The following is a 20380-nucleotide window of genomic DNA, read 5'->3' on the forward strand; positions in this document are numbered from 1 at the left end:
TCAGGGTCGTTGCTCTTCTGATAACATTAGACGTTTCATCAATATCATGTGGTCAGTGGTGAATGATCAGACTCTGGTCGCTGCCATCTCACTTGATGCCGAAAAGGCATTTTATATGGTAGAATGGGATTATCTTTTTAAGATTTTGGAAATGTATGGGTTCAGGAGTACGTTTATTGGTTGGATCAAGTTACTTTATAGACACCTGGTAGCGGCGGTACAAACAAATGGATTAATTTCAGATTATTTTACTCTGAATAGGGGCACCTGGCAAGGTTGCCCTCTTTCCCCATTATTGTTCTGTCTTGCCCTGGAAACATTAGCAGCCACGATAAGAAAGGAGGATCATTTTCAGGGGTGGTGGCAGGAGGTATGGCGCATAAACTCTTGCTTTACGCAGATGATATTTTATTATTTGTCTCTGACCCTACTAAATCTATGCCTTGCCTCCACAGAATTATTAATTCCTTTTCCAAATTCTCAGGATACAAAGTCAGCTGGTCTAAATCCGAAGCTTTGGCTCTGACAGCATACTGTCCAGTAACAGCCTTCCAGTGGCCCAAACAGAGCATTAAGTATTTGGGTATTTTATTCCCAACAAATTTGTCTGATTTAGTTAGAGTTAATTTTGACCCTTTAATAAAAAGGGTTTCGAGTGATGTAGACAGGTGGGTTTCATTACATTTATCGATGATTGGGAAGGTTAATGTTATTAAAATTAACTGTATTCCAAAATTCAACTACCTGCTACAGTCTCTCCCGGTAGATATCCCCCTCTCTTATTTCAAGCAATTTGAGAGCATAGTGAAGTCTTTTATTTGGAGTGGTAAATGCCCCAAATTACATTTTAGTAAGCTGCATAGGCCGATTGACAAAGGTGTACTAGGCCTACCCAAGATTTTGTTTTATTATTATTCGTTCAGTCTCAGACATTTGGCTCATTGGTTGCTTCCACCTGAAAGAGCCCCTCCCTGGTTCTGCATTGAACAAGAAGTTCTTGCCCCTATTTTGCCATTGCAAAGCCTTTCTGTCAATCAAACCAGAGAAATTAAATCACACCCCATTATTTCACATTTCAACTCAGTATGAACAAAAGTGTCCAGAGTGTTTAATTCAGATATTTATCTAAATAGTGCCTCGAGCCTATGGCTAAACCCCAAACTATGCATTAATAAGTCCCCATTTTGTTGGTCAGAGTGGATTGAGAGGAGGGTTAATACACTCGGTGATCTTTATGAGAGTGGTGTGATGAGATCCTTTGAAAATTTGGTTCAATATTTTGGGATCCCAGAAATCTCAGTTTTATAGGTACCTTCAGCTACGCCACTTGCTCTGTACTATTTTTGGGAATAGCATACACCCCCCTAAAGCACCAGATACTCTAGGAGAGGTAATTTCTGCTTTTGGAAAAGGTCATGAGGCATCAGTGTATTACTCCCTGCTAATTCAGAGTCTGGGGGACGGAGTCTCAACCACTCTCAAGAGATTATGGGAGAAGGATTTAAACTTGGAATTGGAGGAGGGAGAATGGGCTAGGATTTAAAAAAAAAACATAAAAACTGCATCTAGAGATGCAAGAGTGCGCCTTATACAATTCAAGATTTTACATCGGTTCTATTGGACCCCCTCTAAATTGTATAGGCTTGGTCTTAAAGACACACCCATCTGCTGGCGATGCCAATCCTAGGACGGAGATATAACCCATGTCTTTTGGGGGTGTGTTGAAATACAAAAGTTTTGGTTAAAGGTGCAGAGTCTGGTGTGCGATGTGTTAGGCATTCAGGTATGATTCTGCCCCAGACCCTGTATCTTGTGTGATGAGGCGGTCATTGACATTGAAAGTAGACACATAAAGAGTTGGGTCTTAACCAGTGTCATGATCGCCAGGTAGATCATTTTAAGGGGCTGGAGGTTGGCTGGAGCGCCCTCTTTTCAGGAGTGGTGCTCGGAGATGGGAAGGGTGGCAGCCTTTGAGGAAGTTAAATTCAGAGGAACGGGGAGGTATAAAGTGTTCGTGGAGAAATGGGGCGGGTATTTGTCATTTGTGGATGTGTGATTATTGTTGTTGTGTTTATCTGTTTATTTATTTTATTTTTTTGTTCATGTGTGTGTCTGTGTCATTTGGGACCACTGTTATGTTGTTGGGGATAGGGTGGGATTGGGAGGGGTAATAGTTGGGGTTAAGTTTGATTCTATGTATATATGTTTTGTCTTATGAGTTACATATATGTAAATCAATAAAAAAATTTAATAAAAAAAACAACAAAAAAACAGAACAGAACAGGTGGTGTAACCAAATTAAGCACTGACTTAGTTACAAACTAATTAGTAGTTACTAAGCCCTTAGTGTGAACTTTACATCCTAACTTCCATGAGAACTTATGCACAGCTGGTGCAACCCTGCCCAGATTCTCAGTTTTTTAATTTTATTTATTTATTTATTTGTATTCCATTTCTCTGTATAGTGAGGGGATGTTTATATGGATACGGAGTTTAGACCTGAGCAATCAAGAAAGATAATAATCAGACATTTGACTCAGACAACGAATTTTCTTTGATATTAAAGGGTCAGTTCACCCAAAAATTAAAATTTTCTCATCATTTACTCACACTCATGTTTGACTTTCTTTCTAATCTTTTCTTGAACACAAATGAAGATTTTTAGAAGAATATCTCAGCTCTGTAAGTCCTCGGTGCGGCACATCCATATGGGCAGGCATATGTATTTAAAAGCATGCCTAGTTTTTTTTAATTCTTTTTAGTCATAATATAACTGAAACCTCTTACTGTTACACTATACCGAAATTCGTGCTTGTGGGGAGCTGCCCTCTCGAACTCCACAGCGCCCCTAATTCCCCCCCCCATAGAATTCTGTGGTCAAATATGGTACTGCAACGAGCCCTCCGAGACGCATTGGGGCAGAAATGAAAGGGATAGTTCACCCAAAAATGAAAATTATCTTATCATTTACTCCCCCTCATGCCATCCCAGATGTGTATGACTTTCTGTCTTCAGCAGAAGACAAATGAAGATTTTTAGAAAAATATCTCAGCTCTGTAGGTCCATACAATGAAAGTGAATGTTGATCAGACAATGTAGCTCCAAAAATCACATAAAGGAAACATAAAAATATGACTCCAGTGTTTAAATCCATATATTTAGAAGCGATATAATAGGTTTGGGTGAGAAATAGAACAATATTTAAGTCCTTTTTTACTATAAATCTCCACTTTCACTTTCAGATGTTAAAGGGAAAGTGAAAGTGGAGACTTTGAGTAAAAAAAAGTACTTAAGTCCGCCTTGAGTAAAAAATACTTTTTTTTATCTTTTTATCACCCACACGTATTATATCACTTCTGAAGATATTGATTTAACCACTGGAGTCTTAAGGATTTAGTGTTTCCTTTATGTGATTTTTGGAGCTACAAAGGTCTGATCATCATTCTTGCATTGTATGGACTTACAGAGCTGAGATATTCTTCTAAAAATATTTGTTTGTGTTCTGCAGAAGAAAGAAAGTCATACACATCTGGGATGGCATGAGGGTGAGTAAATGATTAGAAAATTTCCATTTTTGTTCGAATTATCCCTTTAATCTTCAAAAAACGCTGAGCCAAAACAAAGGTAACTCCAGTATTAGTGCGCGCCAGCAGTGTGACAGATTGCGAACATGGTGAGCGCTATTGATAAACGTGTGTGTAGCAGCGTGTCGTTTCTATTGAAAATTCAGACAAATTGGCCATCAAACAACTTGAACCTGACAAGCCAGACATAAAAGTTGTTTGGAAAACTTAACATGGGTGATATACAGTATTTATTGTGTGATTAAAAATTGTATGTCAGTTAAAGTCTTGGCTCTCTGTAAACTGAATAAAATGTTATTTTTTCCCATATTTACTTTTTTGTCTTTATTTTGCAAGCGGATAGGGTGGTGTATACAGTAGCGCATGTGATTAGTAACATTTCTACTGCAAACCTGTTTACTGCCTGAAACTTACTGTGATTTAAAACATTATTATTATTATTAGGCCTGTTATTATTAACAAGCATTTAGGTTTTTTTTTAGTACTGTGGAAACATGTAAATGGCATGTAGATAGTTCTGTTACAATGGTCATTATTTTATGAATAATGAGTTTAACAATTTGAATAATGTAAATCTTTTTTTTTTTGGCTACATCTGTGCTCACAAGCCACTACTGGTCCTCAAGATGCAAGTGAATGGTGGTGAGAAATTCAAAGCTCCAAAAAGTACATGAAGGCAGCATAAAAGTATTCAATACGACTCCAGTTGTAAAATCCATGTCTTCAGAAGTGATATGATAGGTGTGGGTGAGAAACAGAACAATATTTCAGTCCTATTTTACTATCAATCTCCAATTTCGATTTCACATTTTCTTCTTTTGTTTTTGGCGATTCACATTCTTTGTGCATATCGCTACATACTGGGTAGAGAGGAGAATTTATAGTAAAAAATGACTTAAATATTGTTCTGTTTCTCACCCACACTTATCATATCGTTTCTGAAGACATGGATTTAACCATTGGAGTTGTATGGATTACTTTTATGCTGACACTATGTGCTTTTTGTAGCTTAACATTTTTGGTACTGATTCACTTGCATTGTGAGGACCTATACACAGCTGATATTCTTCTAAAAAATCTTCATTTGTGTTCAGCAGAAGAAAGTCATACACATCTGGGATGGCATGAGTGTGAGTAAATTATGAGAGAATTTTCATTTTTGGTTGAACTATCCTCTCCATTGTAATTGCTTCTATTAGCTGAATGTCCTACATTTATATTTTCACACATTGTTCACAAATGCTTAACTACCAAAGCAACCGACAGAGTAGATAGGGTAGGAGGCCCTGTTCCTGTTACACCTCCAAATGCATAGAATTTTTCCCTTCAATAAGCCAATAAATTCAACACAGCTACAAAAAAGCAGTAAAAACCTGCAATAAAGACAATTATTAACGCGTCAGTCAGGTATAATATGACATTAGTCATTGGCTGCATCCAGTGCTTTAAGTGGAAGAAAAAATTGCAGGTACTCTTCTTGTTAATATTAAACTTTAATAATAAAATATACTCTGAGACTGTTTTTGTTCACAACATATGTTTATTTAAAAACAAGTAAATAAACTTATGGTTTTATAAACTGAACTGGGGCCAAACTTTTTTCCATATTTATCTCACTTAACACTTTTATTGTAACTAACATATTACCATGTAAAAACAAAACTGATAATAATGTGTTTATATACATTAAAATAGTATTTAATTACATTAAAAGAGGTATTTAAATAACATTTTCAAGGTCTGGTCGTAAATTCTTTCTTAAGATCTGGCTGAAGAACAAATATGACCTCACACCCTCAACTAACAAATAGGTTTTTATTAACTTTACTTTGAAAATAAAAGCATACAATGTAGGCTTATTATTTATGAAAGCTGAGAAAGAATATTTAGATCTGCTAAAGACTGTATCTTTGACAATATCTACACACATAAGAGAACAATGGCAGTCTAATTTTTAAATGTCTTTTTACACAAAATAAATGTAGCCTAAAACTGAAAAAGAGCATAGGTCTGTTTTTCCTTTTTTAAATTTTGATTATCCTCCCATTCAATGAGGGAAAAATGTGTCTTCCTTGTCCAGCACACATTAATTTGCACACAGGAGCCAGATACTTGTGCAGATAATAATCATTAGAAACAGTGAACAAACTGATTTGATGATGTTCAGGATTGAGAACGATGTAGAACCAAACAATGTCCGGATATATGCATAGACAGGTTCAATGACACTTCCCATAATCTTTTAATGAGCACTACAGAAAATAATGGAGAATAAAATGCAAATTTTCCTATGTATTTTCTTTGTAGGTTCAATTTTCATCACTGATTTGCCTTCTGTGAAAAAAGGTTGTGCATAGGAGCTCACATCACTTCTGTTACAGCTTTTTTTAAGTCTGTAGTTTTGACTGCGCCCAGCAGCTAAGTAATTTGCATAATACATTTGAGTGAATAAGACACGATAAAATGTGCTCACACAATAGTTATAGTTCATGTTTTGGCGAAGAGTGTAACTGAACTATGTTGCCCCAACTCACAAAATATTGTACGATTTAGCCACTTAGTTAATTCGTATACATTAATACGATTAGACAAGCTTAAATATGCGTGCTTCTCTGGCACTGGACCAGGTATAGCTTGACGAGCACTGATGCTTTTGCATGTGTTGAGTGTTGTTAAACTCACCGCTGAGTTTTGCGCAGAGAGCGTTTGGATGTTTACCGTGATTTTATCAAAGTCATTTGCAGTGTTGGGTGTAATGCATTAGTACATAATTAATTACTGTAATGAAAATACTTTTTCATTGAAAAAGTAAGGGATTACTCTTAATTTTAAGTAATTTAATTACAGTTACTTCTGATGTAATTGCGTTAAATACTGTATGGACTATAGAACAATTCTATATAAAACAATAGTGAATTTAAAATCTAAATTTAAAATGTATGTTTTCTAATTTAGTGCAGCCTCCTTAAATTCTTTGGCCAGTTCATGAATAATTTATTTGATTTTATATGATTTATTTAAAAGAATTAAAAGAACAGTTTCATGTCTATCCTTGTATTTTTCATCTGGTCGAGATTGATAAGGGTTTTAGAGAGTAATTAGTAATAAGTAATGCAATTACTTTTCAGACAGTGTAATTAGTACAGTAATCTAATTACACTGTTGAAGATGTAATTAGTAGTTAGTAATTAATTACTTTTTTAGAGTAACTTACCTTACACTGGTCATTTGGAAGATCAGATAAAAGTGATTGGCGGGCCTCAACAAATCCCTGTCTTAGATTAAATAAAGACATTACATCGTACCAGGAGACTCTGAGAAGTGGTGATATGCAAAAAAAAAAAACTGCTGGAACTCTGTAAACTAAATTAGAGAAGTGCAGGTACTGCCTACCGGCGAGTACCCGCCACTTCAAGCACTGGCTGTGTCCGAAAGCTGGAAAATGCTGAGGTAGGATGACAATAAGGTGCCTTTCAAACTGTTCTGAGACCAATTTCTCTATGAGGTCCATTTATATATAAAATAAATAAATTAAAAAAAAAGCTGTTGGTTAAACCAGAGGTTTTCAAACTTTTTAATGCTAAGACCCCCAAATTTCATAATCCCCTTGCGAGAGACCCCGTGTGAGAAAAAAATAGTAAACATGATATTATAAAGACTTCTTGTTTGCTAAATTCAATAACTGCCATTTATATTGTCATAGTACTAAAGCCAAAAGAAATTCTTAAAATATTATCTGTAAAAATATTTACTTTAAGTTCATGTATTTTTTTTAGATTGGAGAAAACCAAAGAGAAACATTTTCAGTTCAATTCCATTTAAAAAATAATATAATAAAAATAATATTTTTTATTTTAAACATTTATATTTATTGTGAAAATCTTTATATAAATACATTTGTAAAAGAATACAAAAAACAATAGCATAAATATAAAAAGTAGCTATACAGAGAATAGTGAATTACAACCCTTAGGCCTATTTCTTACAAAATATTTTTTTTTTCATAATATATGAAATTACATGGCAATTTATTTTTATTTCTATTTTTATTTCGAACTATGGCTGTCAATACAATAAAGTAATCATGATTAATCTAATGATTTCAGAATGAAACTAATAATGTCAACATTTTTACACTTTTTTATTTTTTTCTCAGAAATTGTATTGTGGACCCTCTAGCAACCGCTTGTGTGGCCCCATAGGGACACGTAAAAGAGCTATCGTGCTCATAGGGATCCACGTTCAAATCCAGTTGTGTCGTGTCTTGATCCAATTCCCTGTTTCTGCTTTCCTGTCTGTCTATCTTCACTGCATATTATCCCGTGTATTTAAAGGCAAAAGCCTTTAAAAGGTGGCTTCTTTCTAGCCGCCATCCCAAAGAGCCCTCTCACGCCGGTTATTAGGCCTTGTGTTGTTGACAACCATCAGGTAGCACACACATCTCCAGTTAACAAACACTAACAGCACAGCCACACAGCAAACACAAATGCACTGCATCACTGAAGAAGATGAGTTACCAGCACAGTACAGGTTGATGTTGAAACAGCTATTTCTTGGATTAAGCCAGAATTTTCAGCAGAGAAGAAGTACAACATCTAATTATTATTATTATTATTATTATTATTATTATCTGGAGATGTGTTTGGAAAATAAACCCATCCTGTGAGCTGAGCTCAAGGCCTTTGAGTCCAGCAGCAGCAGCTCACGTTTCATCATCCGCCGCGGTGGTCGTTGGGCTCCGCAGCAGAAGCGCTGCACAACAACGATAGCTTCAGCGAGACACTGGGGCGTGCACAACGCGTTTTTATTTAATTTAGAGGATGTAATTCGGCAAAACATCAGTCCTTCAGGAACATGTAGGCGAAGACTTGGCAATTGGTGAGTGAATGAGCGGAGACCGTTTGTTTTTCCCGACAGCTAGCCGGATGGACATGGCTAATCGTTGCTTGTTAGCTAGCTCTGCTAAAAACACTGGCTTAATGGTCAGAAGAGCCAGTTTTATTTCTAAAAATGCTTATTTTACATGACAGTGTAAAGTACTGTAATTACGCTAAATATATTAACAGTAAAGGAAACCAAACAGTTTGTTTACAACAAACTGAACGTAATAAATTTGATTAATTAAAGGCTTGAAGCATCCCTGTCAGTCTTGTGTTTGGTTACTTTTTGTATTTATATCGCAAATAGTTTGTTTGGCAGTTCCTTCATGGGATTTATTTCAGTAGAAGTGTTCATAAATGTGGCAGATTTTGTTTTATTACATAATTTTTCAAAGATAGCTGGCTGGCTTTTCTGAATGCTCTCAGGAATGCAAAATTATAGGTATATGTGATCTGAGTTGTGGTTTGTTAATCCCTGTTGTTTTAACATTGGTTTAGTCAAAATCCATGTCAACTTTTGTTTGAAAAAAATCTAGGCCAGAGGCTTGTAGCTTTCAATCACAGTAAGATAAATAAAACAACTTCCTATTCCTGCATGAGCACACAATGAAAGATATTACATAAGAGGAGGGTAAGTTACTCTAAAAAAGTAATTAATTACTAACTACTAATTACATCTTCTACATTGTAATTAGATTACTGTACTAATTACACTGTCTGAAAAGTGATTGCATTACTTATTACTATTTACTTTCTAAAACCCTTATCGACCTCAACCAGATGAAAAATACAAGGATAAACATGAAACTGTTCTTTTAATTCTTTCAAATAAATCATATGAAATCAAATAAATTATTCATGAACTGGCCAGAGAATTTAAGGGGGCAGCATTAAATTAGAAAGCATACATTTTAACATTAGACGATTTTAATTTCACTATTGTTTTAAATAGAATTGTTCTATAGTCTATACAGTATTTAACACAATTACATCAGAAGTAGCTGTAATTAAATTACTGAAAAAATTAAGAACAATCCCTTACTTTTTTCAATGAAAAAGTAATTTAATTCCAGTAATTAATCACTTAGTAATGCATTGCACCCAACACTGTATGTGATACACACAAGGTGTATAGAATTCTAAAGCATTAAAGGGATAGTTCACCCAAAAAATGAAAATGCTCTTATTTACTCACCTCATGCCATGCCAGATGTGTATGACTTTCTTTCTTCTGTAGAACCCAAATTATGTTTTTAGAAGAATATTTCAGCTCTGTAAGTCATTTCAATGCAAGTGAATGGTGGCCAGATCTTTGAAGCTCCAAAAAGCCGATTTAGGCAACATTAAAGTAATCCATTTGACTCCAGTAGTTTAATCAATGTCTTCTGAAGTGTTCCAGTTGGTTTTGGGTGAGAACAGACCAAAATCACTGTACATCTTGTACATCTTTAGGCATGATCATGATTTAAAGCTCGATTACACTTTGTAGTGCTTGGTGCATGTGCAGAGTGCTAGATGGCGCTATAGGAAGTATAATTGAGCTTCAAATCATGATCACAAAGGAGAGTGCTGTCAAGATTTATAGTAAAAAATAAGTTTCATTTTATCTTATGGGTTACTTTAATGCTGCCTTTATCTTCTTTTTGGAGCTTCAAAATTCTTGCCACCATTCACTTGCATTGTATGGACCTACAGAGCTGAGATAATCTTCTAAAAATCTTTGTTTGTGTTCAGCAGAAGAAAGAAAGTCATACACATCTGGGATGGCATGAGGGTAAATGATGAGAGAATTATAATTTTTGGATGAACTAACCCTTTAAATGTATAGTGCACATTAAATGATATGACATGTTGTTGCGTCTGTGGAAAATCTGTGTATATTTTTATGTGTAATTCTCAACAGGTCTCCAAACTCTGAGCAATTGCAACTTCCAACCCTCCAGTATTTTCTCCATCTTTGCCTCACTTTGCACTTTGTGGGTGGAGGAGAGGATGAGTTTTTACATCTCAACTCTCCTGCTGGCTGTATTGGTGGTTCTGATCCCCGCTACCTTGGCAGGGGACTGCAAGGGCCACAGGCAGGTTCTGAGGGGTGTCCCAGTATATGTCACAGATGGGCCAGGAAATTACTCTGTGAATGGGAACTGCGAGTGGCTCATCAAGGGTTGGTGTCAAAAACTGGGCTGAATGAGGGCTGATGAAAGAAGTTTTATTAGCATACAAAAGGCTTTTTTTTGGTGCTATTTTTAGAATTTTATTTTTAGTTTAATTCTTAAGTCAAATAATTCAGTGGGTATTTCATGATGTACTCCTTTAATAACTGGACTGCTGGAGATTATCTTCTGCAGACTCATCTGATGTTATTCTAAATAATTAGTACAACTAACATAACTGTTAAGTGACCATGAAATGTCAAAGCATTGTCCTCCTCTTTTCCACCAATATTTACTACAAAATTTTACTTCCTGAGGGTGAGTTTGAAGCCAGCACTTTTTCTATTTGTAATGTAACCTCCTCTGTCCTCCTTCAGCTCCCAGTAGAAACCATCGCATTGTGCTCAACTTCACGTTTATGGAGACAGAGTGTACTTATGACTATCTGTTTGTCTACGACGGAGATTCCTACCAGAGCCCCCTACTGGCGAGTTTAAGTGGCACCACCTTACCCCAACCAATTGAGGCCAAGTCTGGTAAGGTAAGCCTGTAGTATCAATTAACTTCATTTGATCAACTCTGGATTGAGTCTGTGTGCCTTGTTTTTCAAGAAGTGTGATCCCTGTCTTTTCTGGTTATTGCCTTTAAAGGGATAATTCACCCAAAAAATGAAAATTCTCTCATCATTTACTCACCCTCCTGGCATCCCAGATGTGTATGACTTGCTTTCTTCTGCAGAACACAAATAAAGATTTTTAGAGAAATATCTCAGCTCTGTAGGTCCATACAATGCAAGTGAATGGGTGCCAAAATTTTGAAGCTCCAAAATCCACATAAAGGGAGCATAAAAGTAATCCATATGACTCCAGTGGTTAAATCCATGTGTTCAGACATGATATGATATGTATGGGTGAGTAACAGATCAATATTTGTTATTTTTTACCTCCCTGCCCAGTAGGGGGCAATATGTGGGCTCAAAGAATGTGAATCACCAAAAACAGGAGGAGAAAGTGAAGGAAAAAGGACTTAAATATTGATCTGTTTCTCACCCACACTTATCATATCGCTTCAGAAGATATGGCTTTAACCACCAGAGATGTCTGGAGTACTTTTATGTTGCCCTTATGTGGATTTTGGAGCTTCAAAATATTAGCACCCATTCACTTGCATTGTATGGACCTACAGAGCTGAGATATTCTTCTAAAAATGTTTTGTGTTCAGCGGATGAAAGAAAGTCATACACATCTGGGATGCATGAGGGTCAGTAAATGATGAGAGAATTTTCATTTTTGGGTGAACTATTCCTTTAATGTAGCTCAAAAGCTTTGAGAGTGCAAAGGGAGGATGGGTAATAGTTATTTACATTTTGTGTATATGCCAGAGCTAGAAGGCTGGATTCTTGCGGCTGTCTTTTCTCTTTTCATTGCCCACAGTCATGATAATTTCTTCTTCTCTCTCATGTATTTTATAAGATGCTGCTCCACCTCTTCAGTGATGCCAACTATAATCTGCTGGGCTTCAACGCCACCTACACATTTTCAATTTGTCCTGGGGACTGTGGAGGTCATGGGCGATGTGACATAGCTACTGCCAGCTGTCAGTGCCATCAGGGCTGGGGAGGAGTGGACTGCAGTACCCCTCTCTGCTCTCAGGTCTGCACCCAACATGGACACGGTCGGTGTGATAAGGTAAGAGAAAAGGAACCATTGGAATCAGAGCTGAATATGATCGTGAATATATTACACACATTGTGCATACATTTGTGTCAAGTAGTTCAAGTAAAATTTCTGTTTTGTTGAACTTTTCATCTTTCCCAATCACAGAGGGGTGAGCATTGCATCTGCAGCCCTGGGTTTGTGGGGCAGAACTGTCAACTGGCTCTCCGTGACAACAGTGGGGCGGGACAGTGGTGGGAGGTGAGCCCAGGTGCCGGTAAAGCAGCCCCTCGCACTGCCTCTGCTGGGGTCTACCTCTCCTCCACTGGAGCCTTGTACATGTTTGGAGGTAAGACAGAGGGAGAAAGAGTTATTCAGTTATGGGGTACACTTAAAGCTAAGCTGGCAAATAACCTTTCACTGCACCTCTCATAACCTGGGATGTTGGTTGCACACATACGTTCACTGTTAAAGATTTTCCTGTCAAAAAAACAGTAAAGGACTAGCAGCAGGGTTGCCAGCAAGTTACTATAAGATTAACGGTGTCTTGCTGTTGCTGAAATTAACAGCTAGATACTGTTTTTACAGCTACAGTATACAAATGTAATTTAGCAGCATATAGCTGTCATATTACATACTGTCTACTGTTGTTGAAATTAACAGCTAAGTTCCCAGCATGCACTGCGGCATGAAGTAATTATTTAGATTTTTTACTATTTACTGGTTTGTTTTGACATTGTTTTTATTGCAGTGTAAGTTACTTGTATTTTAATGTTCAGCTTTTACTTTATGTAAAATTATGTTTGTTAATTGTCACCATTGTTTTTTTTTTCTCCCAATTTGGAATGCCCAAATCCCAATGTGCTTTTAAGTCCTCGTGGTCACGTAGTGATTTGCCTCAATACGGGTGGCAGAGGACGAATCCCAGCTGCCTCTGCATCTGAGACCGTTAACCCGCACATCTTATCACATGGCTTGTTGAGCGTGATGCCACGGAGACATAGCGCGTGTGGAGGCTTCACGCCATCCACCGCGGCATCCACGCTCAACTCACCACGCAAAAATATACTGTTCAATCCTGGCAACATTTTACATTTAATATGTACATTGCTTCAAAGGTTAATTTATACTTTTTTTAATTTGACTTCTCATTAGACAGACAAGTGAAGGCTGATGTGAGATGATAAAGAACAGAGGTGTTGGTCAGAAACATAATGAACACTAACCATGTGCCATAAACTTACTTTTTTTAAAATATACGTTTCAAAATGTCACTAGCTTTCACCAAGATGATATCCTGATTTTGAATGTTAATTTTCCCCCAATGCCTTGCAAACAACAGCTATTTACCATAAAACTAGTCACTTCACAGTGAGCCTGCTCTTGATCTCCCAGAATGCAGCATTTTTAACAGCAAACTGTTGTATATAAGAATCACAGTAGATTGCTGTAAGAATTTGGCCGTAATTTACAGCAATTTTTTACAGTGTTTATGAATACTTTAGAGCAGTGGTTCTCAACCAGGGGGCCAGGACCCACTAGGGGGCCTCAGCACGCTTCCAAGGGGGCCTCAAGATGACTTGAAAATAATTTAAATTAAGAGATATAAAAATAATACAACTTATTGAAATGTTAAAAAATACTTTAAGCTGTATGCCTACAAATTATAAACAGACTCTTTCTGAAACTTCTAGAATAAAAAAATTATCCATGATGCATTGTTTTAATCAGACATGTCTAGTTTTGAGCGAGGGGGGCCTTCAAATATTGTCTTTGGACAGTGGGGGGGCCTTGGAGTCAAAAAGGTTGAGAACCACTGCTTTAGAGTACAGTTGTGGAGCGGTTATTTATTTCAGCATTTTCTTTATTTCAGGGTTTGATCTGAATAGTGCACTGGGGGACCTGGTTATATACAATTTTTCAACAAATTACTGGAAACAGATGTCACATTTGAATGGTCCAGTAAGAGCCTTCACTTAAGTTATTGTGTCTTGTGTAGTTCTAGTCACTCACTTTGGTTTTATTAAACTCATGAATAATATTCTGTGTTTATCAGGATGCTCGACATTCCCATACAGCTGTAGAGTGGCAAGGCAACATGGTCATCTATGGTGGTGAGCTTGCCAACCATTCATTGGCTAGTGATGTCTGGCTGTACTGTCCACAGCAAGATGAGTGGCAGCAGCTAGGCCAGTTAAACGCTCCAGGGGCACCTAGGCTGGCAAATCACGCAGCTGCTGTAGTAGACAACTATTTATATATTTTGGGGGGTGAGTAAACATTCTTATTATTATTAATATAAAGGATTATGGATAATAATGCTATTAAGGAGCATTGTTGTCATTAAAAAAAATGCATTTATTGATCATCAGCCCCTTTTTACACACAGACCTCATGTAATGCGAATTGACCCTTTGCTAAGCTCCACCCCCCTTTGGTACGGTTGCTCGTTCTGACAAGCTCTGCAGAACTCCCCATAGGAATGAATGGGAGATTGCCGTGAACGACGTGGTTTTGGGCAAGATATTCTCATAAACGGAATGGATCATATTTTTACATGGGTTGGTATGAAGAGTGACATTGTAATGCATATTTATCTGAAGTTTTTTGTAAAAGAAATTGATAAATTACACAGTAATTTGATTAAAAACTGTGGAGACTGTGAATCAGAATCAAGGCAAATGATTATTAGTCACTTCAAAAGAGAAAAACTTCATTTAATAGCAATTACACATCTAATAACATTAGCATAGGTGAACAGAGCTGTTTATAACATCTCATAGCACACTAATTTTAATACTGTGAACTGTTTATTTACTGTCGCTTTTACTATGACTTGAATCAATACATTAATTAACGTTCAGTTATTAGATTTAATTCACCTTGGAGCAAATATAAATGTCGTTGCAGGTGTTATATGTTCATTTGGGAATGAGAGCTGTCACAGTTTAATCATTAACATGCTCTTCTGCAGATTTATTTAAAGATAATTTTTTAAAAAGAAAGAAAAACACTTTGGGTATCCTCTCTGGGTAACTCGTGTCACTATTACAAATGACCGGCAACAACTTTAAAAAAAAATGTTTTTGGATTATTATGATAAAATCCTGCTTAAAAGTACTCAAACACACATTACTCCCATAGGCTGTCATTGGAAAATAGCAAACCAGTGTCACATTAATGGTGGCAGGGCAACAGTTGCTAAGACATGATTGGTCAGAAGCACTTTTAAGGTGGGGCTTAGCGAAGGGTCAATTCATTGATTGTACACCCTTTCTCTTTTCCCACCCTCTGCCCCCTAAAATGTTTGGCTTTTTAACTGCTGTATTCTTCCCTCTCTCATTTTCTTTCTGTACTCCCCATTCTTAAGAGTAATTGATTGCCTCTTCCTATCTCACTATCTTTTTCTGTTCTTCCAGGGCGAACAGAGGAAGACATGTTCTCCTCATCTTTGTACAGGTTTCGGTTCAAGGAAAGAGTTTGGGAGACAGTTCAACCTACAGGTGGAAAACCACCTGCTACTGCAGGACACAGCATGGTCTACCATGCCTCTTCCAAAATGTTGCTGGTGTATGGGGGACACAGACCTACTACTGCTAGGTAACAGTACCACATACCACTGTAACTTACACTTTGAGTGTGTAATAGAGAATGCTGTTGAAAAACACTGCTTTAAAAGACCTTCATTGAAACGCGTAACGATCTTTTGTTCGAATTTTGTTGCTGTAGTGTAGTTCATAAAAACTGGTTGACAGGAGCTCTTAATTGATGGAATAGTTCACGCAAAAGTATGAAAATTCTGCCTTCATTTACTCACACTCATCTTGTTCCAAGCCTGGATGATTTTGTGGAACACAAAAGCAAATGGCATGAATTGTGACTGAGACTGTCAATCCCTAACATTCTGCCTAACATCTCCTTTTGTGATCCATACAGGTTTGGGACAACATGAGGGTGAATGCATTTTTGTTCATTTTTGTTTGAACAAGCCTTTTAAATCTTATGTTCAAATAAAATAAAAAAATCACACGAATAAACATAAGCTGATGTAAGTTGAACTAGTGTTTGGAATCTGACACTGTTAGTTGGATACAGGATATGTGTGTATGTGTGCTTTTGTTTCAAAGGGATAGTTAACTGAAAAATGAAAATCCTCTCATTATTTACTCACCTTCATGCCATCCCAGATGTGTATGACTTTCTTTGTTCTACAGAACACAAACAAAGATTTATAAAATAATATTTCAGCTCTGTTGGTCCTCACAATGCAAGTGAATGCTGACCAGAAATTTGAAGGTCCAAAAGGGACATAAAGGCATTAAAAAAGTAGTCCATTTGACTCCAGTGGTTAAATCTATATCTTCTGAAGCGATATGATAGGTGTGGGTGAGAAACAGATCAAAATTTAAGTCCTTTAACTGTAAATCTGCACTTTCACTTTAACATTCAGCCACCTACTGGTTGGAGCTTGTCAAAGGTGGAGATTGATAGTAAAAAAATGACTTAATATTGATCTGTTTGTTTCTCATCCACGCTTATAATATTGCTTCAGAAGATATGGATTTAACCACTGGAGTCAAATGGATTACCTTTATGCCTCCTTTGTCATTTTTGGACCTTCTGATCTCTGATCACCATTCACTTGCATTGTTTGGACCATCAGAGCAGAGATATTCTTCTAAAAATCTTAATTTGTGTTCTGCAGAAGAAATAAACTCAGACACATTTGGGATAGTATGAGGGTGAGCAAATAATGAGAGAATTTTCATTTTTGGGTGAACTATCCCTTTAAGTGTACATCTAATTCTGTAAGTTACCTTCTCCTCCTGTCTCCATCAGGTTCAGTGTGCGCGTGAACTCAACTGATGCATTCCATGTGGAAAAACGATTCTGGACGTCCTTCCGCTCCCGTTTTCCTGCCAGTGGCCCGAGGGAGAGAGCATTCCACACTGCCACCGTCATTGGCAACTACATGGTGGTGTACGGTAAGTGCCACTTACCCAACCTTAGTGTGTCTGGGGTTTTATTGAGTGTGAATGAGAATAACGGATTTTTAATCCATTATTCATATGGTTATTAATTAATGGTTCATTGTTATTGCAAGTGGAGAGATTAAGATATTAGTGAAAGTCTATTTGTCTCATAGGAGGGAATGTGCATATCCATTACATGGAAGAGAAATGCTACGATGAAGAGATCTTTTTCTATCATCTGGGTTGCCATCAGTGGGTGTCTGTTGGAGAGAACCTCAGTCAACGTAAGTGTATATCTAATGAACAGAAAGAGAGAGGGAGTCTGTTTGATGCAGAGAGGGCTTGGATACATTGGTCGAGAGAGATAGGGAAAGCAGATGAAGTTTAATGATACATGCAACTGATTGCCCATGCACATCCACGCCTCTCTGAGGTTATGTTGCAAGAACTAACAGCAGAGTCTTTTAGTGCTCATGCTGGCTTGGGACTAATTTTTGACCTGTACTCTTTTGAGGTTAGTTATTTGTAACCTCCCTTGTGTCTAATGCAGATTCACTTGCCTGCAGCTTTTAAACAAATGAATTCGTTAGAAGTAATACTGGCCTCAGATAATAGGACATGCATTTTTTTTTATTTATTTTGTTATTTCATAACTTAGCCACTGACTCAAAGCTGACTTTGGTTTGGTACATGGAAACCAAGCCAAAATCAATCCTCTGAGTACCTGCCAGGAGTTTGTTTTATGGTTTGAGAGGCATTTTTCTCAGAGGTGGTGTAATGATGTGATTAGAAGTAGACCAATATCTTGGTTTTTCTGATTAATCAGTGCCAATAGTTGCTTTTTGGAACTATCGGTTATTGGCAATAATCAAAGCAGATAGTTGACGATAGTTAAAAAAAAAAAGTATTTTGTGTTCTTCTGTGGCCGGCGCTGGAGATTTCTACATTTAGAATTGCTTGGCTCTAAAGTGTAACAGCGGCCTCTAGAAGTGAAATAAAAAACACTCACACTGGGTAATTGCTGTATCGAAATCTTTTATAATTGACAAAATTCATCCATATTTTTAACCTCACTTCAATGCATATTTTGCTATTTTGATTAGATAAATCAAGTATTTTAAATTGAAGTGAGGGCATGCAAAGAAAAATGCGACTATATGGAAACATGCCCCGTCAGCACATACGTCGTGTCTCCAGCTTCATGTCTTTTGAATAATAATAAACAATTTAAACCTCATTAAATCTGGTGACCATGATAGATATATATATATATATATATATATATATATATATATATATATATATACACAATATGGCCAAAAGTTTGTGGACACCATATGTGCTTGATGAATATTTGATTTCAAAACCTTAGGCATCAATTTCCCCCTTTGTTGTAATAACAGCTTCCACTCTTTTGGGAAGGCTTTCCACTATACTGTATGTAGTAACATGGCTGCAGGGATTTGCTCTCATTCAGACATGAGGCTATCAGTGAGGTCAGGAACTGATGTTGGTCGATGGGGCCTGACTTACAATTGCTGTTCCAGTTCACTCCAAAAGTGATCAGTGGGGTTCAGGTCTGGGTTTTGTGCAGGCCAGTCAATTTCTTCCACGCCAGACACAGTAAACCATTTCTTTATGGACCTCACTTTGTTCACAGGGGCATTGTCATGCTGGAACAGAAAAGGGCTATCCCCAAACAGTTGCCACAAATTTGGAAGCACACAAAGCCCAAGCCAATACATAAAGAAACATTAAGATTTTTCTTTACTGGATTTAATGGAGTAACCAAATTCGTTAATTAGAAGGGGGTGTCCACAAACATTTGGCCATATAGTGTGTGTGTGTGTGTGTGTGTGTGTGTGTGTGTGTGTATGTATATGTGTGTGTGTATATATATATATATATATATATATATATATATATATATATATATGCACACACAATTGTGCTCAAAAATTTTGCATAAATTAAAAAAACTGTCAAAAGACCTGCGTAACAAGGTAATGGAACTTTATAAAGATGGAGAAGGATATTAAAAGATATCCAAAGCCTTGAAAATGCCAGTCAGTACTGTTCAATCACTTATTAAGAAGTGGAAAATTCGGGGAGCTCTTTCAGCCACAACTGCCAGAAGAATTGTTTAGGAAACAAAGAAAAACCCACAGGTAACCTCTGGAGAAATACAGGCTGCTCTGGGAAAAGATGGTGTGGTTGTTTCAAGGAGCACAATACGACAATACTTGAACAAAAATGAGCTGCATGGTCGAGTTGCCAGAAAGAAGCCTTTACTGCGCCAATGCCACAAAAAAGCCCAGTTACAATATGCCTGACAACACCTTGACACACCTCACAGCTTCTGGCACACTGTAATTTGGAGTGACGAGACCAAAATAGAGCTTTATGGTCACAACCATAAGCGCTATGTTTGGAGAGAGGGGTCAACAAGACCTATAGTGAAAAGAATACCATCCCTACTGTGAAGCATGGTGGTGGCTCACTGATATTTTGGGGGTGTGTGAGCTCTAAAGGCACGGGGCATCTTGTGAAAATTGATGGCAAATGAATGCAGCATGTTATCAGAAAATACTGGCAGACAATTTTCTTTGTTCTTTGTCATTCTTCTTCACGAAATCTGCGCATGGGACGCTCTTGGACTTTCCAGCATGACAATGACCCTAAGCACAAGGCCAAGTTGACCCTCCAGTGGTTAAAGCAGAAAAAGGTGAAGGTTCTGGAGAGGCCATCACAGTCTCCTGACCTTAATATCATCGAGCCACTCTGGGGAGATCTCAAACGTGTGGTTCATGCAAGACGACCAAAGACTTTGCATGACCTGGAGGCATTTTGCTAAGACGAATGGGAAGTTACACCACCTGCAAGAATTTGGGGCCTCCATAGACAATTATTGCAAAAGACTGCATGCTGTCATTGATGCTAAAGGGGGCAATACACAGTATTAAGAACTAAGGGTATGCAGACTTTTGAACAGGGGTCATTTCATTTTTTTTTATTGTTGCCATGTTTTGTTTTATGATTGTGCCATTCTGTTATAACCTACAGTTGATTGTGAATCCCATAAGAAATAAAAGAAATGTGTTTTGCCTGCTCACTCGTTTTCTTTAAAAATGGTAC

At 37.2% G+C, this 20380-nt stretch overlaps 1 protein-coding gene across 4 annotated transcripts in view; it reads left to right on the forward strand.

Moving 5' to 3' along the window:
- Positions 1-7558: 7558 nt before the first annotated feature.
- The window catches only part of megf8 (multiple EGF-like-domains 8), a 42449-nt gene continuing 29627 nt past the window's right edge, over positions 7559-20380 (forward strand). The window contains exons 1-10 of one of the 4 annotated variants that reach the window (XM_051718647.1): positions 7559-8462; positions 10368-10628; positions 10995-11158; positions 12090-12305; positions 12441-12621; positions 14146-14234; positions 14329-14542; positions 15692-15872; positions 17112-17257; positions 17419-17529. In XM_051718647.1, coding sequence (XP_051574607.1) covers positions 10457-10628; positions 10995-11158; positions 12090-12305; positions 12441-12621; positions 14146-14234; positions 14329-14542; positions 15692-15872; positions 17112-17257; positions 17419-17529 — 1474 coding nt within the window. In that variant the 5' untranslated portion in view covers positions 7559-8462; positions 10368-10456. The remainder of the gene's footprint in view (positions 8463-10367; positions 10629-10994; positions 11159-12089; positions 12306-12440; positions 12622-14145; positions 14235-14328; positions 14543-15691; positions 15873-17111; positions 17258-17418; positions 17530-20380) is intronic. The other 3 variants (XM_051718649.1, XM_051718650.1, XM_051718648.1) reach the window with 3 other exon arrangements.

This window comes from Myxocyprinus asiaticus, chromosome 15 (genome assembly GCF_019703515.2).
Source record: "Myxocyprinus asiaticus isolate MX2 ecotype Aquarium Trade chromosome 15, UBuf_Myxa_2, whole genome shotgun sequence".
Taxonomy (NCBI): domain Eukaryota; kingdom Metazoa; phylum Chordata; class Actinopteri; order Cypriniformes; family Catostomidae; genus Myxocyprinus; species Myxocyprinus asiaticus.